General features: G+C 37.2%; 2 protein-coding genes across 4 annotated transcripts in view; one reads left to right on the top strand and one right to left on the bottom strand.

Moving 5' to 3' along the window:
- The first annotated feature begins 38 nt into the window (after window positions 1-38).
- Window positions 39-9,753, top strand: LOC148867330 (uncharacterized). Of its 2 annotated transcripts, none has more exons than XM_088974574.1 (8): window positions 39-487; window positions 678-1,073; window positions 2,354-4,902; window positions 5,000-5,269; window positions 5,431-5,511; window positions 8,066-8,177; window positions 8,255-8,321; window positions 9,486-9,753. In XM_088974574.1, exons 1-8 carry the CDS (start codon window positions 373-375, stop codon window positions 9,580-9,582), a joined length of 3,687 nt encoding a protein of 1,228 aa, XP_088830700.1. In that variant the 5' UTR covers window positions 39-372; the 3' UTR covers window positions 9,583-9,753. The 2 variants fall into 2 exon arrangements, 1 of the variants encoding a protein (XP_088830700.1); XR_016109008.1 differs by having other exon boundaries at window positions 90-487; window positions 7,940-8,177.
- A 2,936-nt stretch (window positions 9,754-12,689) lies between these two features.
- LOC148867329 (uncharacterized) overlaps window positions 12,690-17,100 on the bottom strand; it is a 29,183-nt gene continuing 24,772 nt past the window's right edge. For both annotated transcript variants that reach the window (XM_088981269.1, XM_088981270.1), the window contains one exon: window positions 12,690-12,987. In XM_088981269.1, coding sequence (XP_088837395.1) covers window positions 12,844-12,987 — 144 coding nt within the window. In that variant the 3' untranslated portion in view covers window positions 12,690-12,843. The remainder of the gene's footprint in view (window positions 12,988-17,100) is intronic.

Here is a 17,100-nt window from a genome sequence, read left to right as displayed (position 1 = left end):
TGTGAAGTTACTTGCTCTATAATTTTTATAAATGAACTCTCAAACATCAAATTTCCCTCCAAAAATGAAAAAAAAACTAACCTCGTCTTGCTCTTCTTTTTTCAAATCCCGCGAACCCTAAATCCGCATTTAACCGATTCAAGGATTTACGTTGAATCGCTCCCGTTCTCGTCCTCCTTCTACTGCATCTGCCTTCCCTTGACTGGGTAGGATAAGATCCTCATTGTTTATTGGAGTTATTTCCCTAACTCTGAACTTCTTTCCTTGTCAATACTGAGATCATAATTGAAGATTTCAATTCTTGTTTGTATCTGATCTTCCACGATGTGTTGAGTCTTCAGCTGGATTCGGTTTAGTTTCAGATGATTTGAAATGGGTTCCGATAGTGATAATGAAGTGAGTTCCAGGGGAGGGACTTCAGTTGCTGACGGTAGCGATACCGAAATTCAGGCCCTCGACACTCTGTCTCCTTCTTCGGTGTCCTCCGGTAGGCCGTGATATATTTTTTTTTTTTTTGTTTTGTTGGTTTCTGGTTTTCGCTTTCCTTTGCTTCCTTAACTTCAATGGATTTAATAAGAAAATTCTGAAGTTCAAGATTTCCTTCACACCTTTCAATCCATCAATGAAATGAGTGGAGTAATGTTGTGAAAAAGGTTTGTCGTTTGGTTGATATTCAGGTGAGAAACTCGAAGAGGACAATGCTGATGATTTGCACGCGTTTCAAAACACTGTGCCGTTAGATGATACCATTCCACTTGAAATCTTCGCTGAAACCCAGTTGGTGGATCTTGAAGGTGAAACCCAAGAAATAGAAGATTTAGATTTGATCGAAGATGTGAAAACCCAGTTGTTGGATGACTATGATAAAGAGATATCATTTGACAGCGACGGTGAAGGGACAGATAGAACTGAAATACTGACTGATGTTGACGCGGTTTCTGATGATGACTCTAAAAGAGGAAGTGGTGATGATTCTGTTGGCTCAGAAAAGAGGCAGCACAGTCCTTGTAAACAGGGTGCGAAGGACATTATACTGGACTCTGATGCCTCGCATGACGAGGAAGAAAGATCAGGTTGGTTCTTTTTTCAGAATGGAATACGTATGTATTGCATTTTTCCATCTTTAATTCACTTGTGCTTTCTTACATGGTTTCTGTTGATGTACCCTGTCATCCTGTGTAATAAAAATTTACATTTGGTTTTAAAACTTAAAAGAAGGAAAACTGTTCTTGGTTTACTTGGCGATTGTGATTATTGAAGCCTGCTTGAGGGTTAGTTCTACATTGATTGCCTATTGGAAAGCTTTTATTTATTCTTTAACATTCTTTTGTTGTTTGAGAATTTGAATTTTGCTTTCTTTTGTTAGTTGTTATGAAACTGCACTTGCTTCCTAATTTAAATCTTATGATATTTTTATTTTGTTGAAGAATGTTTTGTGGCTTGTAACTGCTGCATTTAATAGCTACTTCAGTTTGATGTGCTTGAGAGCCAAAAGAGAAGTGCAGATGCAACTTCGAAAAAAGTAATAGCTCTATACTTTTATAGGAAATGGAAAAAAAAAATCGTTACAGAGTTAATTATCAAGAAAAGAAAAATATTTTTCAATGTTTGTATTAAGAAAAGAAAGGATTACTATTTGCAGTAATAAGTTCCTGCTAGTTTCTTGATTGAGATGAAACAACTAAGAGCTCTATTACATCTGGATACTGGGTATTGCCACAGATGAAGTTTATTTCTTCTCAAAGAAGAAACTACCAGGAAAAAAAATTTAAAAATGACCCTAGTCCAAGTGTCCAACATGTAATTTCCTTCTTAGTAGGTGTCATGTTATGGTTGGCAGTAAGGTATGATTTGTTCATACCTTGGGTATTTTTCCTTCCAATCAATGCACTTAAATTTGTTGAAAAAAGTCCTTAAGAAATTTTGAATACCACTTTTACTTATTACACCAAATAACTTTCCACCTTTATTTTGTTGGTTATTTTCCTGTTTCCAACCAAATAAAATCTTTATACATTTTTCTGTACATTTTGTCCATAAAAGGTATGAGGAGGTACCATCTCTACCTGGAAAAAGGTTGATGAATTTTGTGAAAACTGTGTGAAATATGAAGTTGACCTCTCTGATATCATTTTGATGAAACTAAATCTAAGAAATATTGGTTTCTGATTACACGCACATGCTTGCCTTATGGTATTTAAGCAACATAAACTCTCCCCTTTAAAAGAAATCCAACCTGAACTTTAGCTTTTGATAATTGCTTCATACACCAGTTAGTAAAATATCTTCTTTATTATGCAATGGTCTAATGGACATTAATCTCATTGTAAGGAGCTTTATGTTGATTTTTCAGTACCTATACAAAGGATAGCATCATCTTGGGCTTCAGGCATAGCTTCTCAAAGCAATAATCCTAAGAGAGTCTACACTGTGCCTTGTTCTAACCCCAGTAATAGTAAACCACAAAAAGGGCATGCTCACAGGAAAAATAATATGTCTAATACAATAGATACAAGCTTGCCTCTGGACAATGTAAGGAAGGTTGATCAGAACTGTGATACCAGGAGATGCAACGAGAATATGCCAGTTAGAAATGATACCAAGATCAGGGTGGGCAATTCAACAGCAAGAAAGCTCTTTTATAAGGATAAAGTTGCTGGGAATGAAAGATCTACGAGTAAAATTCATAGTATGGATGGAGAAACAGATATTCCTCGTTCAGTTGCTTGTGATCATGAGTTTGCCGGGTTGAGTTACATGGAGTCACAGGAACCTGGTGAGTTGTCACAAGCCAATGCACTGGATGTTGTGGATAAGTTTCTCTCAGTTAACAATGTAGAGTCATCTCAAGAAGTTTATCCTTATAGAACAACGAAAGGAAAGTCACCTCCTGTATCTAATGCAAAGGGACCTCAAAGCTTGGTCAAGAGACAAAATCTTAAAAGTCCAATTAGAGAGACGGGAGTCTTTGACTGGGTTGACAGCCGTGAAGATGAAGGAGGGGGAGATTTCTTCATGAAGAGGAAGGATGCATTCTTTGGAAGCACCGGACAGTGGAGATCTCTTACCCAACCTCAAGACCCCATGCGTCAGAACTTCAAAAGAGGCAGAGATGTAGTTGGGACTAGAGAAAAAGAAGGCTTGAATAACCTTCAGAAAATAATGGGTCTAAGTAATTCAGATTCCAGGCTAATGTTGCATACTTCTGAAGAGGTACAGAAACAATCTGATGAAAAAAAGGGCATAGAGATACATGAAACAAAGACCAAAAAGAATCTTACCAAGGAGTTGGATGAACAGCTAAATGCAGAATTTATAGGAGAAAAGCTGGGAACACCTGATACTAGTAGGAATTCCCCAGACACATATGATGTTGGCTTTGATACTCAAATGGCTGCTGAAGCTATGGAAGCCTTATTCTGTGGAACCCCTGCCAATCATGTTGCCAATGGTGCTTATCAAGCTGAACCAAAAACATTAGAAGGTCCTCCCATAGGTGTAAAAAGAAAGAAAGCTTGTTCAGAAAACATTTCCCTTCAGAAGAGGACCTATCCTTCTGGTCACGAGCGAATTACAGGACAGTCCAAACAATCAAATCTGGCTAATACCAAATTAAATAAAAAAACATCCACTTCATGTCCAAAACCCTCTAGGAAATCAAGAGTGCGGGAATTGGATCAAGACTCAGCAGTAAAAACAAAGGTGAGAAGGGGCAATACAAAGGGTAAGCAGCATATAAATACTAGGAGTGCTGCCAATTGCATTGAAACATCAGGAACATCATCTAAATTTGTCAAGCCAAGCAAGGCAGTGGAATCTATGGATAAGACCTGCGTTAAAGAGGTTAACAAATGTCACAGTTCATCCATTTCAAATGGGCATTTCTCATCTAGCAAAGCACAATTGAAAGAGGGTTATGGGACTTCCACACCCATTGCTCGTCGAACTAGGCAGTGCATGGCACTGAATCCATTGAAAAAGGCTGAAAAGTTATCTGATAATGTCCATCTAAATAAACTAGAAGATAATGATATAGGTGTTAATGCAGTGAAGTCATTGACTTTAAAAGGAAAAGCATCTAAATTTGGTCCCAATCAAATTGATGAGGTTAACAAAAGCAAGCCAAGTGAACATAAGGTACCAGAACCAGACCTTGATAAACATCATGAAGAAATGACTGCTCCCACCAGCCATGTGAAGGAATGCATATTGAGCTGTCCCAGAAGGATGAGAACACGTCGGAGCATTTCATCTCACTTCAATGAAGTTGGTCTTCTAGATGGCCCATCCACAGTTGTTAAAGGGAAAGAACCTAAAGAACAATCCACAATATGGCGAAAAAGGTCAAACAGTGATACTGGCATTAATTTCAACTTAGATACGAGGAAGAGAACACGATCAGGTGTTTATCCCCATCCATTTTTGCCTTTTCCAGAAAAGAGTTCTAAGAGCTTGATGGGGCACAAACCAGGTTCGGATGGTGCTGGCAGCCATTCTTCGGATGTTGTGAATCGAAAAGTAATTCCTGGAGTTGTTGATGCTAAAGTATCCCCAGACTCAGGGAGTAAGAATGAGTCTGTTGAAGGTGCAAAAGGAAATGCCAAGTTTGTAGAATCCCCAAATGAGAAAGCAAAGAGACCTTGTTCAGAATGTAGCACACCTGTTAATGCCACTACACCAATAAATGCTGCATCACCTGTTTGTATGGGTGATGAATATCATAAACAATCATGCAAAAACTTATCAAAATCATTCCTCATGAAAGAGCTTGTCAGATTAGATGCCAGCGAAGCAGTTCCTACTCCTGTATGGAAAGATATGAGAAGAAGGAGAGACTTAAGTAGTATTCGGGTGTTGTTTAGCCATCATTTGGATGAGGATATCATTAAGCAGCAGAAGAAGGTACTTCTTATTTTCTCTGGTTCTGATAGCACAGTCTGCAGTTCTGCACCACAATGAGTTTATTTGCTAGATGTTGATATTTGGTTCTTTGTCACAGATATTGACCCGTCTAGGTATATCCATTGCATCCTGTTCTTCAGATGCAACACATTTTGTGGCAGATAAATTTGTCCGTACAAGGAATATGTTAGAAGCAATAGCTCTTGGTAAACCAGTAGTAACACATCTGTGGCTTGAGAGCTGTGGACAAGCTAGCTGTTTTATTGATGAGAAAAATTACATACTTAGAGATTCCAAAAAGGAAAAGGAGATTGGCTTTAGCATGCCAGTTTCTTTGGCCCGTGCATGCCAACATCCAATTTTGCAGGTACTTGTGAAGTCTTGTATTAGTTTTATGCAAGCGGACATGTTGTTGCATCCTGGTTGGAATTGTATGCATACCATGGTGGAAAACTTCTAGTGACTGATGATTTAGTGCATTTCTATCTCTGTATTTGTTGTCACTGCTTCACAATGATCTCCATGCAGGGCAAACGAGTCTTCGTCACCCCAAATATAAAACCTAGTAAAGAAGTCGTTGCAAGCTTGGTTAGGGCAGTTCAAGGCCAGGTATGTTCTCTTACATATTCTCTTCTGCAGCTAAAAGTATGTATTGCCGTATTGGTGACAATATGCACATTTTTGCTTAACATGATCTTTGTCTTGTTGCACAGGTAACTCAAACCATTCTAGATACACTAAAACCAAGCAAATAGATAAATTTTCACCTATGAAAAATAGTTATATGAAAATATTTCCAACTTAAGGTCCGAGAAAATTTTGGTTCAGTGCTATCTTTACACCTGTATTGTTGCTTGTAAGATGCTCTTTTTTTAATGAAATTTTCTTTTTCTTATAAAAAAAGGTCCAAGAAAATTTTGTAGACCCCACATGCCACATCATCAATTCAAACTAAATCTTATAAACACCCTAAAATCATTTTTTTTTGTCCAGTAACTGAAATAGTTTCATTAAGAACACCAAATGTTGAAGCAGTGTTGACAAAGTGTGTTCAGACTTGCAAAAAATTATATTTTTAATTTTTTATAATTCTAAACATTGGGTGCTTAGAAGATGAAATATAATTCTTTGACCCCATGTTAGAAATTCCTAATTTATCCTAGGACTCTTGCAAAATTCATTCAGATCTGAAGAGATCCTCTTCCATGCCTGCTAAGAATTAAGATGAAAGATGGAATATATCTAGCTGGCTTGTATGGATCCTAAACAGATATTTACACAATAAGAAATTAGAAGCCAAAGATAATAAAAATAGAAAAATAGTTGTAACAACAAACTTGTAGAGAAGGAATAGAAGAAAAAGATGGAGGCTTCATTTTTTTTTCTCCTGGATAGGTAACCCTCAATTTTATTGATTGAGATGGAGAATTATCATATAGGAAAATTGAAAAGAAAAGGTTGGAATAAGTTCCTACAATACAATTTACTAAAGCATAGTTTTATTCTTCGTACCATTTATAAAATTTCCAATAACAAGGCAAGGCACATGCCTTTTTGAAGCAAGGCACAAAATGTAAAAATGCCAAAAAAATAAAAATTAAGCATAATATTAATTAAAAATGTAAACTTAAAATTTAAAATAAATATTTAAAAATACCATTATCTCAAATTAAAATACATAAACAAAACATGTAAAACACATTTAAAAATAAAATCAAACATAGCATATAGAACATATTCAAGCATGCACAACTCTCAATCTCTATTATTTTTCCTATCTCATTGCTTCAAATAGCTAATGTGATGTTAAACATTGTGCATTCTTGATTCTACAAGCCGCCTTTGCACCAAGCTCCCTGGGGCAAGCCCAAACAAGTTCATATTAGGGTCTTAAACTCTTAATAACTAAAAAAAAAGATTTTATAATTTTAATTATCTTTTAAAAATATTTTTTATTAGGATGAATGAATGAGCAACATTAGCAAATAGGGGCTTCTTGGAGCTCTGGTGGTTTGGAGGCGAAGTCCCCAACCCAGCCATAAGTAGAGGTGTAAACTTGGCCGTGCTGTGCTAGCCCGTGGGCCGTCACGGGCCGTGCTGCCCTCATTGGTGAAAATTTTGGGGGTCAGCTCGGCATGACCCACAGCCCAGGCCCGTGTGGGCCCATGCCATGCCATGCCACAGGTGGCCCAAGTCAGGCCATGGACTGGGCCAAAGCTATTTTTGCCTATTTATTTAAAAATTTTGAAAAAAAAACTTAAAATTTTAATTTTATATGAATTTTGATGTATACAATTGCTTATATATACAATAATTAAATAAATTAGTATAATAAAATTGGAAATTTTGTTTATTTTATTAATATATTATATACTATATATTGTTATATAATTATAATTTATATAATATATTATATATTATATATTCTATATAAATATATAATATATATAAATAGTATATATACGGCCCGGCCTGTTTGATCATGCCAGGCCGCGGGCGGCCCAACCCGATTTACACCTCTAGCCATAAGTAAAAAAACAAAAAGAAAGAAAAATAGGCACAGATTTTCAAAAGGCGCACTGGCATGTGCCTTTTGAAAGTGCTGCATCTGGGGGCCTAGGCGAGGCACATACCTTAAATTGTGCCTCACCTGTGCGCTTAGGCACACCTTTTAAAGCACTGGTAGGGGGTTGTACTTCTCTTTGAAATGTAAAATTCAAATCTAACCAAAGTATTCACTAAAAAGAACTTCTAATTACCTTCAAAGCAAGGCAATTCATAGATTGTTAATCTGCTGGGAAGGAAATAGTGAACTAGAAAAAATTAAATTCATTGTGGTACCCTACATCAATGGGAGAGCTGCAAAATTCCATTATGTTATTAAATAAAAGATACAATGAAACCTCTAATTTTTCTCTCTCTCTCTCCAAAAAAAACCTAGGAAACCATAATTTTTTTTTTTATGAATACCTAGGAAACCATAATTGTGAAACTGCCGGAACAGTAAGAATTGGATGAAATTTGTTTTCTTTCTCAGAAGGTTTCTTTCCTTCTCTCCATGTGGGCTTCACTATAGGCTCTAGAAGTGCTTACAGAATGACAAGTGGTTGTTGTACTGCTCTCCTTGTTTACATACCGAATTCTTTGGTTGGGTGCCTCTCAGGCAGTGGAGAGAATTGGGAGATCCGTAGTTAAGGATGATAAAATACCTGATGATTTGCTGGTTCTTTCTTGTGAAGAAGATTATGCAGTCTGTGTGCCTATCCTAGAAAAAGGTTAAGATCTCCCACTTATTGCTCAGTTAATGCACCAGAACTTTGTGACAGTTTCATAATGTGAATTGAATTTGCAGGAGCGGCAATTTATAGTTCAGAGCTTGTACTCAATGGGATAGTTATTCAAAAACTGGAATACGAGAGGTCAGTATACTATAGAAATAAAACCATATCAACAAATAGAAACACTTGCATCAGAGTATGATGTGATTTTCCATCCTCGCATCATTCATATTTGTAACTCACATATGGGATCTGTTTGGGGAGGGCTGAAGCTTTGGTTGAACTGCTTTGAAGAAGCTTCAACAGAAAGCCCCTTGTTTTGGCTGATGGACAGCAAATTTTGACTTAATGGTTTTTTCACCAAACATTGCTTATTTACTGTCCTGGAAGGGCCACCTTGAAAATTGCAAACCCAAAGGCTGCCACGGGACAGCCCTCCCGAAGGACCTGAACAGGCACATAATGTGAAGTCTAGATCCTCCATCATAATGGTTATTATGGCTTTGATAATGCTTCATAAAAAATTAGTGAGCATTAGAATCAAATCTGAGTTAACAAAAAATAAAAAAATAAAAAAAAAAATCGAGATTCAAATCATGGTGCGGGAGGGACTATTAGACCTGGCAAAAAATTGACCCAACCCAACCTGAAAAAACAGGGTTAGGGTCTCGTATTTGCTACCCGAATGTGAAAATAATCTTATCCGACCTAACCCGGGAAAAAAAACTGGGTCGGGTCATGGATCAACCCCTGACCCGATTGTCAAATCTAATTGGGATTATTTATGCATTGTTAGAAGTTTCTACTTTTTAATTTTTTCTATTTACTTTTTATTTTTTATTGTTTACTCTTTAAATCGTTAAATGTTCAAGTTTTTTATTTTATATTTGGAATTTTATGGTTAATTCTTTTAATTTTGACATTTTTTATTTTTTTTCTTATTTTTTTTATTTCAATTATTTTTTGGGATGACCCAATTTGACCCATGGGTCAGTTCTAATCTGGATATTTAGGGTTAGGGTCTAGCATTTGACAACTCAACCCAAAATCCAATTCGACCTGAAATCAACCCGAAGTATTTCGACCCTACCCGAACCCGACCCACCCAACCCAATTGCCAGGTCTAGGGATTATGAAGGGCTTTGGCGGTGAGTCTTTTTCCCCTCAATATCCAAAAAGAGCCCTATGGATTATGAGTTGGATCTTTAAGCTAAAAAAATTGAATCAGTTGTATTTCCTTGCAAATTTCAAGCTTGAAGTGCTGCTTTTTCTGATACTAAGTAATAAGTATTCTCACTTTGACAGGCATCGTCTCTTCGTTGACCATGTTAAGAGGACTCGCTCCACAATATGGTTGAGAAAAGACGGTAATCAATTTCTTCCAGTAACTAAACGTAAATAGTAACACCCCCCCCCCCCCCCCAAAGCCTGTCTTTGTATAATATAAAGTTGGTTTCTCAGGATAACATAGATTATCAAGCTTTATACAAAACATCTCTTGTAATATTTAATATTTATTTCTACATTTCTTTCTTTTGTGTTAGTGAAGTTTGTCTATCTTGTGTGCACGCAATATCCACTTGTTTAAGTTTCTCTATCTTGTGTACTTGCAATATCCACGTGTTTATCATATGAACTGGATGGTTCACAGAAAACCATTCCTGTTCTTACAACAATATAAAAATGAAAAAAAAAAAAGAAAACAAATGCAATTTGACACCTTCAATGATAGAAATCTTCAATTTGGGTTCACTGCTCAGTTTAATTACCCTTAAAATGAAAGAAATCTTGGAGGTTTAATGTTTATCAATATAAATTAGTAAATGTTATGGAGCACAGCAGAAGATAAAACCATGAAGTAAAAATGTAAACCAATGAAAAGGTGAGGTGTCGCATTTGACATCTTCAATGTCTTCTGCGTTTTTAATGTAAATCAATGAAAAGTAGTGTTTTAATGTGATGGTTTCGTATTTTTCTTTCAAACCTTTACTGAAGGGTAACCATTTTTCTCGGATGGTTTTATGCTCTAATATTCTTATTTGCCCTTGCCCAAAAGTTGAAAAGTACTAGTTTATATTCCATGACACTGAAATTGAATTTGGAAGAATTCAACCACCAATATAAACGGGCAAGGATCACTTTTGTAGCGAGCATCATTGTTTAGTTGTATGAGAGTTAAAACTGGGGCTGTGTCAGTGACCTGAGCTTTGGGGTTTGTTGATGCCCAACTTGCTAACCCCTTATCATAAATCTCGTCAAGCCAAATTAAGCCTAAGCTCAGTTTGTTTTCGTACGAAAGAGCCCGTGTATGCACACATGACAACCAATATCCACTGGCCACGATAAGCCTACAGTTACACACGGGTTTGATTTGATCCCTGAAAGAACTTTGGCCGTTGGGGGTCAATAGCCTTTCCTGTTGATAGAGTTTCTGGGTTGGGCACGTTATTATGACAGTGAGCAAATTAGTAATTATTTTCTGATTTATTTTGAATAAAAATAAAAGCATGCCCATGAATTGATGAACTGCCGTGAATGTATTTAATCCAGAAACTCTCTCAACAGGAAAGGCTGTTGGCCCCCAGCGGCCAAAGTTAACCCTTAATCCCTTGCCTCCCCAATTAGAGTAATGTCTTTGTGCTCAACGTAATTTGTTTACAACCCAAATGAAAACTTCTGACATGTTAATTTATTTGTGTACAACGCAATTTATTAACATTAGTTGCACGTTAAATTCAAATTTCAATCAATTACCTAAAATTCTACTTTTCACAAAATATAACACTTAACATACAAGTACTTTGCGCCATATTTAACTGGATTCACGATAGGTTTTGCCTAAAAACTTTTGGCATGTTGTACAAAAGTACAAAGACTTTCGCAGTTTACCAAAAAAAGGAAAAAATGACACCAAGATGTAAGTTAATACTGTTCCAAGGGGACGGGGACAGCGTTAAGTCAGGCTCCAATTCAAGAATTGACAAGCAAATGGCACCTTTAATGCATGGATTGAAGGACAGCCTAATCGGTCCTTTTGGATGACAAATTGCTGTAGAGAGATGCCAAATCTCAGTTCTCAAATAGCTAGTGGGAAGATGTCTCCTATTTAGTTGACGATGACAATGACATGCATTAATGGCAATTATACCTGTTCATGGGCCAGGCCGGGCCAGACTCGGGCCAGACTTTTGCTCTTCATAAACATGATTTTGTTAGGCCTAAACCCGAGCCCAACTCTAATAAAAAGTCCGAAGTCTGACCTAACAGAAGAAAGAACTCACTGCCAGTGTTGAGTTTGCGTCTGTGTGTGTGTGTGAGAGAGAGAGAGGACTCACCGCCGGTCTGCCGGAGTTGTTGCACCAGTGAATGTTTGCTGATTATGCAGTTGCTTGAGAGTGTGAGAAGGATGTGAAGAGAAGAGAGGTTCGGCACTAAGCAATTCGACTAATAGGAAATGTGAAAAAAAATGAATGAGAAAGGTGAGGATATTAGGGTTTTTGGGTTTAGTCTATAGGTCAAGTCGGGCTATTTTGGCAAACCCTAAGCCCAGCTCAAATTTATTGCGGGCTGGGCTTTTTGGCCCGAGGTCAAGCCCATGGGCTCATATGCGTGTTCAAGCCTATTCGGGGGCCGGGCCAGGCCGGCCCGTGGCCCATGAACAGGTCTAATGGCAATCATCACTATAAAATTATCTAAAATTTGCTTTCGTCCAACTCACTCAACGCATATTGCATGCAGGCATGTTCCCTCCCAAAGCTTTAGCCATTATAAGGCATTTGGGAGGCGGTGGAGGGGCAGCTGAGGTTGTCCAAAGATGAACCTGGAAGATTGGGCGACTCATTCGATATTGTTGGATTTCAATAGAAGAATCCTTTATATCTATCAAAATAAATAAACAAAAGATTCCTAAGCTCCTGGCCCATTTCTGTTCAGGGTAAATTTACACTCTGAATTCACTTTTGACTGTGTTTGGCAACATTACATTTATGCATTGATAAATGACAGAAAACACATTTTTCAATGCATATTTACATTGATAATAAGATGTAAACGTACATCAATAAAAAAAGTAAATTTGCATTCAAGTAATCTTTTGATAAAAAAAAGGCATATACTTTGTTGGAATTCGTGATTGCATCCATTACAACTAAAAATCTAAAATAAGAACTAAGAATTAAATTTGTCGGTGCAAAACTAACCCAACTTTTCAATTTATATGAATCATTTTACACTCTATATATTTGCATCATTTCCAAACGCAGCCTAAAGAATTCTAACCCAATTTTAAAAAGTGATGTTAGAGTAATTTAACACCAGCAAAGCAACAAGCATATTTGCATCGTTTCCAAACGTAGCCTAAAGAATTGTAGCCCAACTTTAAAAAGTGATGTTGGAGTAATTTAACACCAGCAAAGCAACAAGTCCACCCCCCCCCCCCACCAAAACGCATAAAAGACGCTAAAAAAATCTTAGATTTTCAAAACAGCAAGGCATAAACAAGAGCACAGATGCAAGAAAATATAGCAAAAGAGCTTGTGAGAGATAAGTTAGTGGATGATGAAGATCTAGTCCTAATCAGGACTTAACTGCCACAGTACCACCGCTATATACAATATATGATCTATGTATAACAAACATAAGATGCTAAAATCCAATTCTATTATCAGACTGGATTAGAGTTGACTTCAGTCTGTGTAACCTGAACTTGCCTAGCAAATAAATGAAGATACAATGTGTTAAGGCTCATGGCAATCCCAAAACCGCAAAATGATGAAAGCATTAGTGCATAAATCGCTTTGAAGTGAAGCTGCAAAGAAAGATTCTTTAGTAAGGAGGGAAATAGAAGCTGAAAGCCAATAAACCAGGATAGAACATCCTCAATTCAATAGTAAGACAAGTAATATATTTATTAATGGGAAACCATGTTGACACTGGTGAAGTACATTGCCTAATTTAGGAGGGGGTTTAGAATTTCTCTTCCGTAACTTGGTATCAGTTCTACTAAACCGTCCTCCACTTCCAAGTCTAGTATATAATGATTTTAACTATTTCTAATTGGTTGGAAGTGGGTGATCAGCTCACAACCTTAAAATCGTAACATGAACACCTTCTAAGTAGGCTATGAGTTCAATCCAATTTGATGGACTTCTTTGTTTGATAGAAAAAAGAATAGAAGGGAAAAAAATGACAGAACAAGTTTTGTTCAACCTTTTGCACCTGTTAAAGCAGATAACAAAATGTTGGCACCCATGGGGGTGTGAATAACTTGAACAAGCAAGGCTAGAACCTATATGTTCTAGAATAAATGCATGATTATTAAGGCTAGATATCCTATTGCTAGCATCAATGGCCATTTTGATTTGATCAAAGTCAATAAGAGACATAAATGGTGACTCAGTCATCTATACATAAACAATTTCTCATGGATAATGAAATCATGCAAGAAAATTTGGATGGTTCCTTTTCCTTACCCAAACCTTTTCCTTGCTTAGATCAGCTTTTCTTTCCTTTTCTTTTTCCCCTGATGCTTGAACAAGGCATTGGAGCCTTGAATTTCCAAACCATTTTATCCTTCTATGACAATATGATATTGTAATATCAAGGTTCAAAGTATTGACACACCCCGATACTCCGGAAGGGGTGTATCGACACTTTGAACCTTGTGCTTGTCCTTTTTTTAGTTTTTTTCAAAAAATTGCCCCTGGGGTTGGTTTTAATGATGTTTAAAGTATAAAAACATTCATTATGTGAAAAGCCTTAAAAAAGGCATTTCAAGGACCTGCCGATACTATACAATACACCCAATATGGGGCATTGTGTATCATTACTTTGAACCTTGTGTACTATGCTACAGAGGTCCAGTGCAGTTGTTGGGAGAAGATTAGTGCCCAGTTGTTGGATCCATCTGTCCTAAAATAGAAAAATGTATAATTCCCAGGTAAGCAATAAAGCTATATATAATACTTACAGAAAAAACTAAGCTATGTATAATAATTCATGTCTTCCATTACTGATAATGAAGGATAAGAAAAGATAGGGATGCTAGGCGTGTTGTAGTTAACTATATTTTATTGATATACGTGAAGTTCCACAGTTAACAATCAATGAATCAAATACTTACAAAAAACCGATGAATCAAAAAAATAAAAATAAAAGATAGGCTGATATGTGTGGTGGTACAATTGGAGGGTTCAAGTACATTTAATTTAAACAAAGGTGCATGAGAATGGTGAATTTATACAAGGTATACAGAGAGAAATTCATGTGTGTGGTGGATAAGTGATCGAGTCACATATTGACAAGCAAAAGCGAACTTGTCTGACCTACACCTCTTTATAGGTTCTGTTCTTTGAAAAAAAAATAAAAATGAAGAATCTAAAAAAGGTACAACTAAACTACAAACCCAAGATTTTGTTCAAAGAATTTCATAGTCTATTATCTATAAGACAATATCATCTACACATGTAGGAACTTACCATTTCTCATAATGAACAAAGTATGATCTGCATACAACTGGCCAAACACAATTCTATGAATCACACTCCTAATCCTATCAAATCAGCCCTAGGTTGTTAGACAGTGTATGCCCTTAGCTCCAATCAGATTGATGTATGTTATGTCATTTATTGTAAATGAATAAAGTACATAATTGATTCATGTGATTTGGTGTGTTTCTATGTAATACCCTTAAACTGGACACTTATGAGACTCGTGTTAGTGTAGAATATTCACAACCATTGGATAGATCTAAGGAGATTTATCCTGCCAAGGCTGACACTAATGTGCTACAAAGTTGGTTGGAGTGGCTTGTCTCAACTACCAAGGTGAGACCTGAGGTACATGCAGTATGTGTTTTCTTGAAACCCTGAACCAAACCAAATTCTAGTATTGCCCTGGACCTTGGAGATAGATGGGCAAAACTGGAATGTTACACCTAACCCCTAGACTCAATTATGGTACTGCACTAGGTGTTGGATTGAGTTGTCTTTGATGTGCCAATCAGTGAGATCCTTAGAGGGGGTCAAAACCTAGGTATGTTGGGACAGTCTGAGAATTCACCTGAGTGGGTGATCATAGTGACAGGATCAACCCTTTTGTCAGACAAAGTGAATGATCGGGGAATGCACTCTCTCTGGTGAAAACCTAAACTACCAGTAGTGGATTTCAAATGTGTTTGAAAATTGGTTTTGCAAAATATATTTATATAGATATATACTTATATATTATGGTTTCAAATTATTTGCAAAAAGGTTTTAATTCCCGGGATCCATGTGAGTAGAGAGTGCAACATTGTACCTTGCAGCCGAGGGAGAGGTCCTCTCTTGTCGAGCAGTGTTTGATCATTATGGGCTAAGAGGTTAAGTGTAAGACCATTGAGGGTAATACCTGATGGGCTAATCTTGCACCTGCCCACAGTCCTTGGGTTTTCATAAGGTGGTTGGACCCAAGGACCATTTAGTGTAAATGTTGGGCCCATTAAGAGCCCATGGTGATGGACTCAGGGGTTCACTGTGTCCTACAGTGAATTCGGCCAGGACTTGTAACAGAGGTTGGGCTGAACCCATGTGGCTAATGTGTAGATCGATGTTAGGGTCCCACGCCATACAAAGAGAGCCAAGTTAGCCGATAGATTAAAGGGTAAGTGAGCTATATGACTTAATGGGCCTAAAGCCCATTTCGAACTGGGCTTAAGTCAGTTAATTAAAAGGGGGAAAATCTAATTTATAACCTAATTAGGATTAGTTGAAGGATAAGATAAGTCTTATCCATTTAAGAGTCCAGATCCAAATATCAGATTTGGATCAAGAAACTCTCTCCTAATTGGATTAGGATGCTGATCCAAAGAAGGCTATAAATAAGGGGTGAATTCTTCAGTTCACATACACTCGGCAACCTGCAAAATTCTCCCCAGTTCTTGCCGCCCCTACCCAGTTCGATTTCCACCTGTGGAACTGATCAAGAAAGATTCTTGATATTGTTTCTTGCTAGAAGAAACAATCTGAAGTCGTGCTCACCAGCCCTTGTTCAATTCTTACTGAAGAATTCAGGTTCTTACTGAAGAATTCAGGTTCTTGCTGAAGAACCATCCTGTCGATCCTGCTTCACCGCACACTTTGTCATCTTCAGTGGAGGCTGGTTTTGGTTTTCTCCTTGGGAGTGAACACCTATGTTGGAAGTTATTGTTACTTCGCATCAGGTATATCCCTCACTTCTCTTTTGGTTTCAAATCTGGTCCAGTTTTGGTTCAAGAATGAACCTTGAAAGTGCAATTTTCTAAATTAAGGAATATGATTCCCGGATGGGAGAAAAGCTGTGGGATGCTGGAATTCTGGCAAGAACTACAAGAGCTTCACCATGGAAGGCCATCCAAGCTATTTTTCCTACTTTCCTGCCTTGGATCAGGTATGATTTGCATTCCATTGACCTTATTAGATTATGGGAACAAGTCCGGGTTGGGGAATTCTCTTTGAAAGACTAGTTTCCTTCTTTGTTTTCCTTGTCTAAATTGAAGAGTGAGCCTATCTCCTCCTTTCTGTTTCCCTCAAACTCAGTTTCAGGCTTTGGCTGGAATCTAGGGCTGAGAAGGGCTATCAGGGACACAGTTAAATAGTATATTGTCATTTTTGGGTATTCTTGATGGGGTTTACTTGGATCCTACAAAACCGATAGTAGGGTTTGGACTCTATTAGCCTCTGGGTTGTTCACTTGTACCTCTTTTTTCAAAGCCTTAACTCAACCAATTAATCATCTTGGGCTGTCTTTCCTTGTTGAGGAAGTTTTATGTAATCCTATTCCACCTAGGGTTGGGGGTTTTTGATGGGAAGAATTCCTGGAAAGAATTAACACTTGTGCCTTGCTTTAGAGAAAAAAAAATCCTAAGTTTATCCCCTCATCAGTGTGTTTTGTGAAAAGCTGATGG

The sequence above is a fragment of the Nelumbo lutea genome, chromosome 3, assembly GCF_056320005.1.
Source record: "Nelumbo lutea isolate HS-2025 chromosome 3, American lotus-T2T, whole genome shotgun sequence".
NCBI lineage: Eukaryota > Viridiplantae > Streptophyta > Magnoliopsida > Proteales > Nelumbonaceae > Nelumbo > Nelumbo lutea.
This window is presented reverse-complemented; position numbering and strand designations above follow the sequence as displayed.

What these genes read in the sequence shown, in the direction of transcription:
- LOC148867330 (XM_088974574.1), top strand. Translation starts at nt 373, where the DNA reads ATGGGTTCCGATAGTGATAATGAAGTGAGTTCCAGGGGAGGGACTTCA. An exon ending in TCATTAAGCAGCAGAAGAAG is followed by an intron (nt 4,903 to 4,999) that starts GTACTTCTTATT and finishes TCTTTGTCACAG; the next exon opens with ATATTGACCCGTCTAGGTAT. An exon ending in CAAAAACTGGAATACGAGAG is followed by an intron (nt 8,322 to 9,485) that starts GTCAGTATACTA and finishes TCACTTTGACAG; the next exon opens with GCATCGTCTCTTCGTTGACC.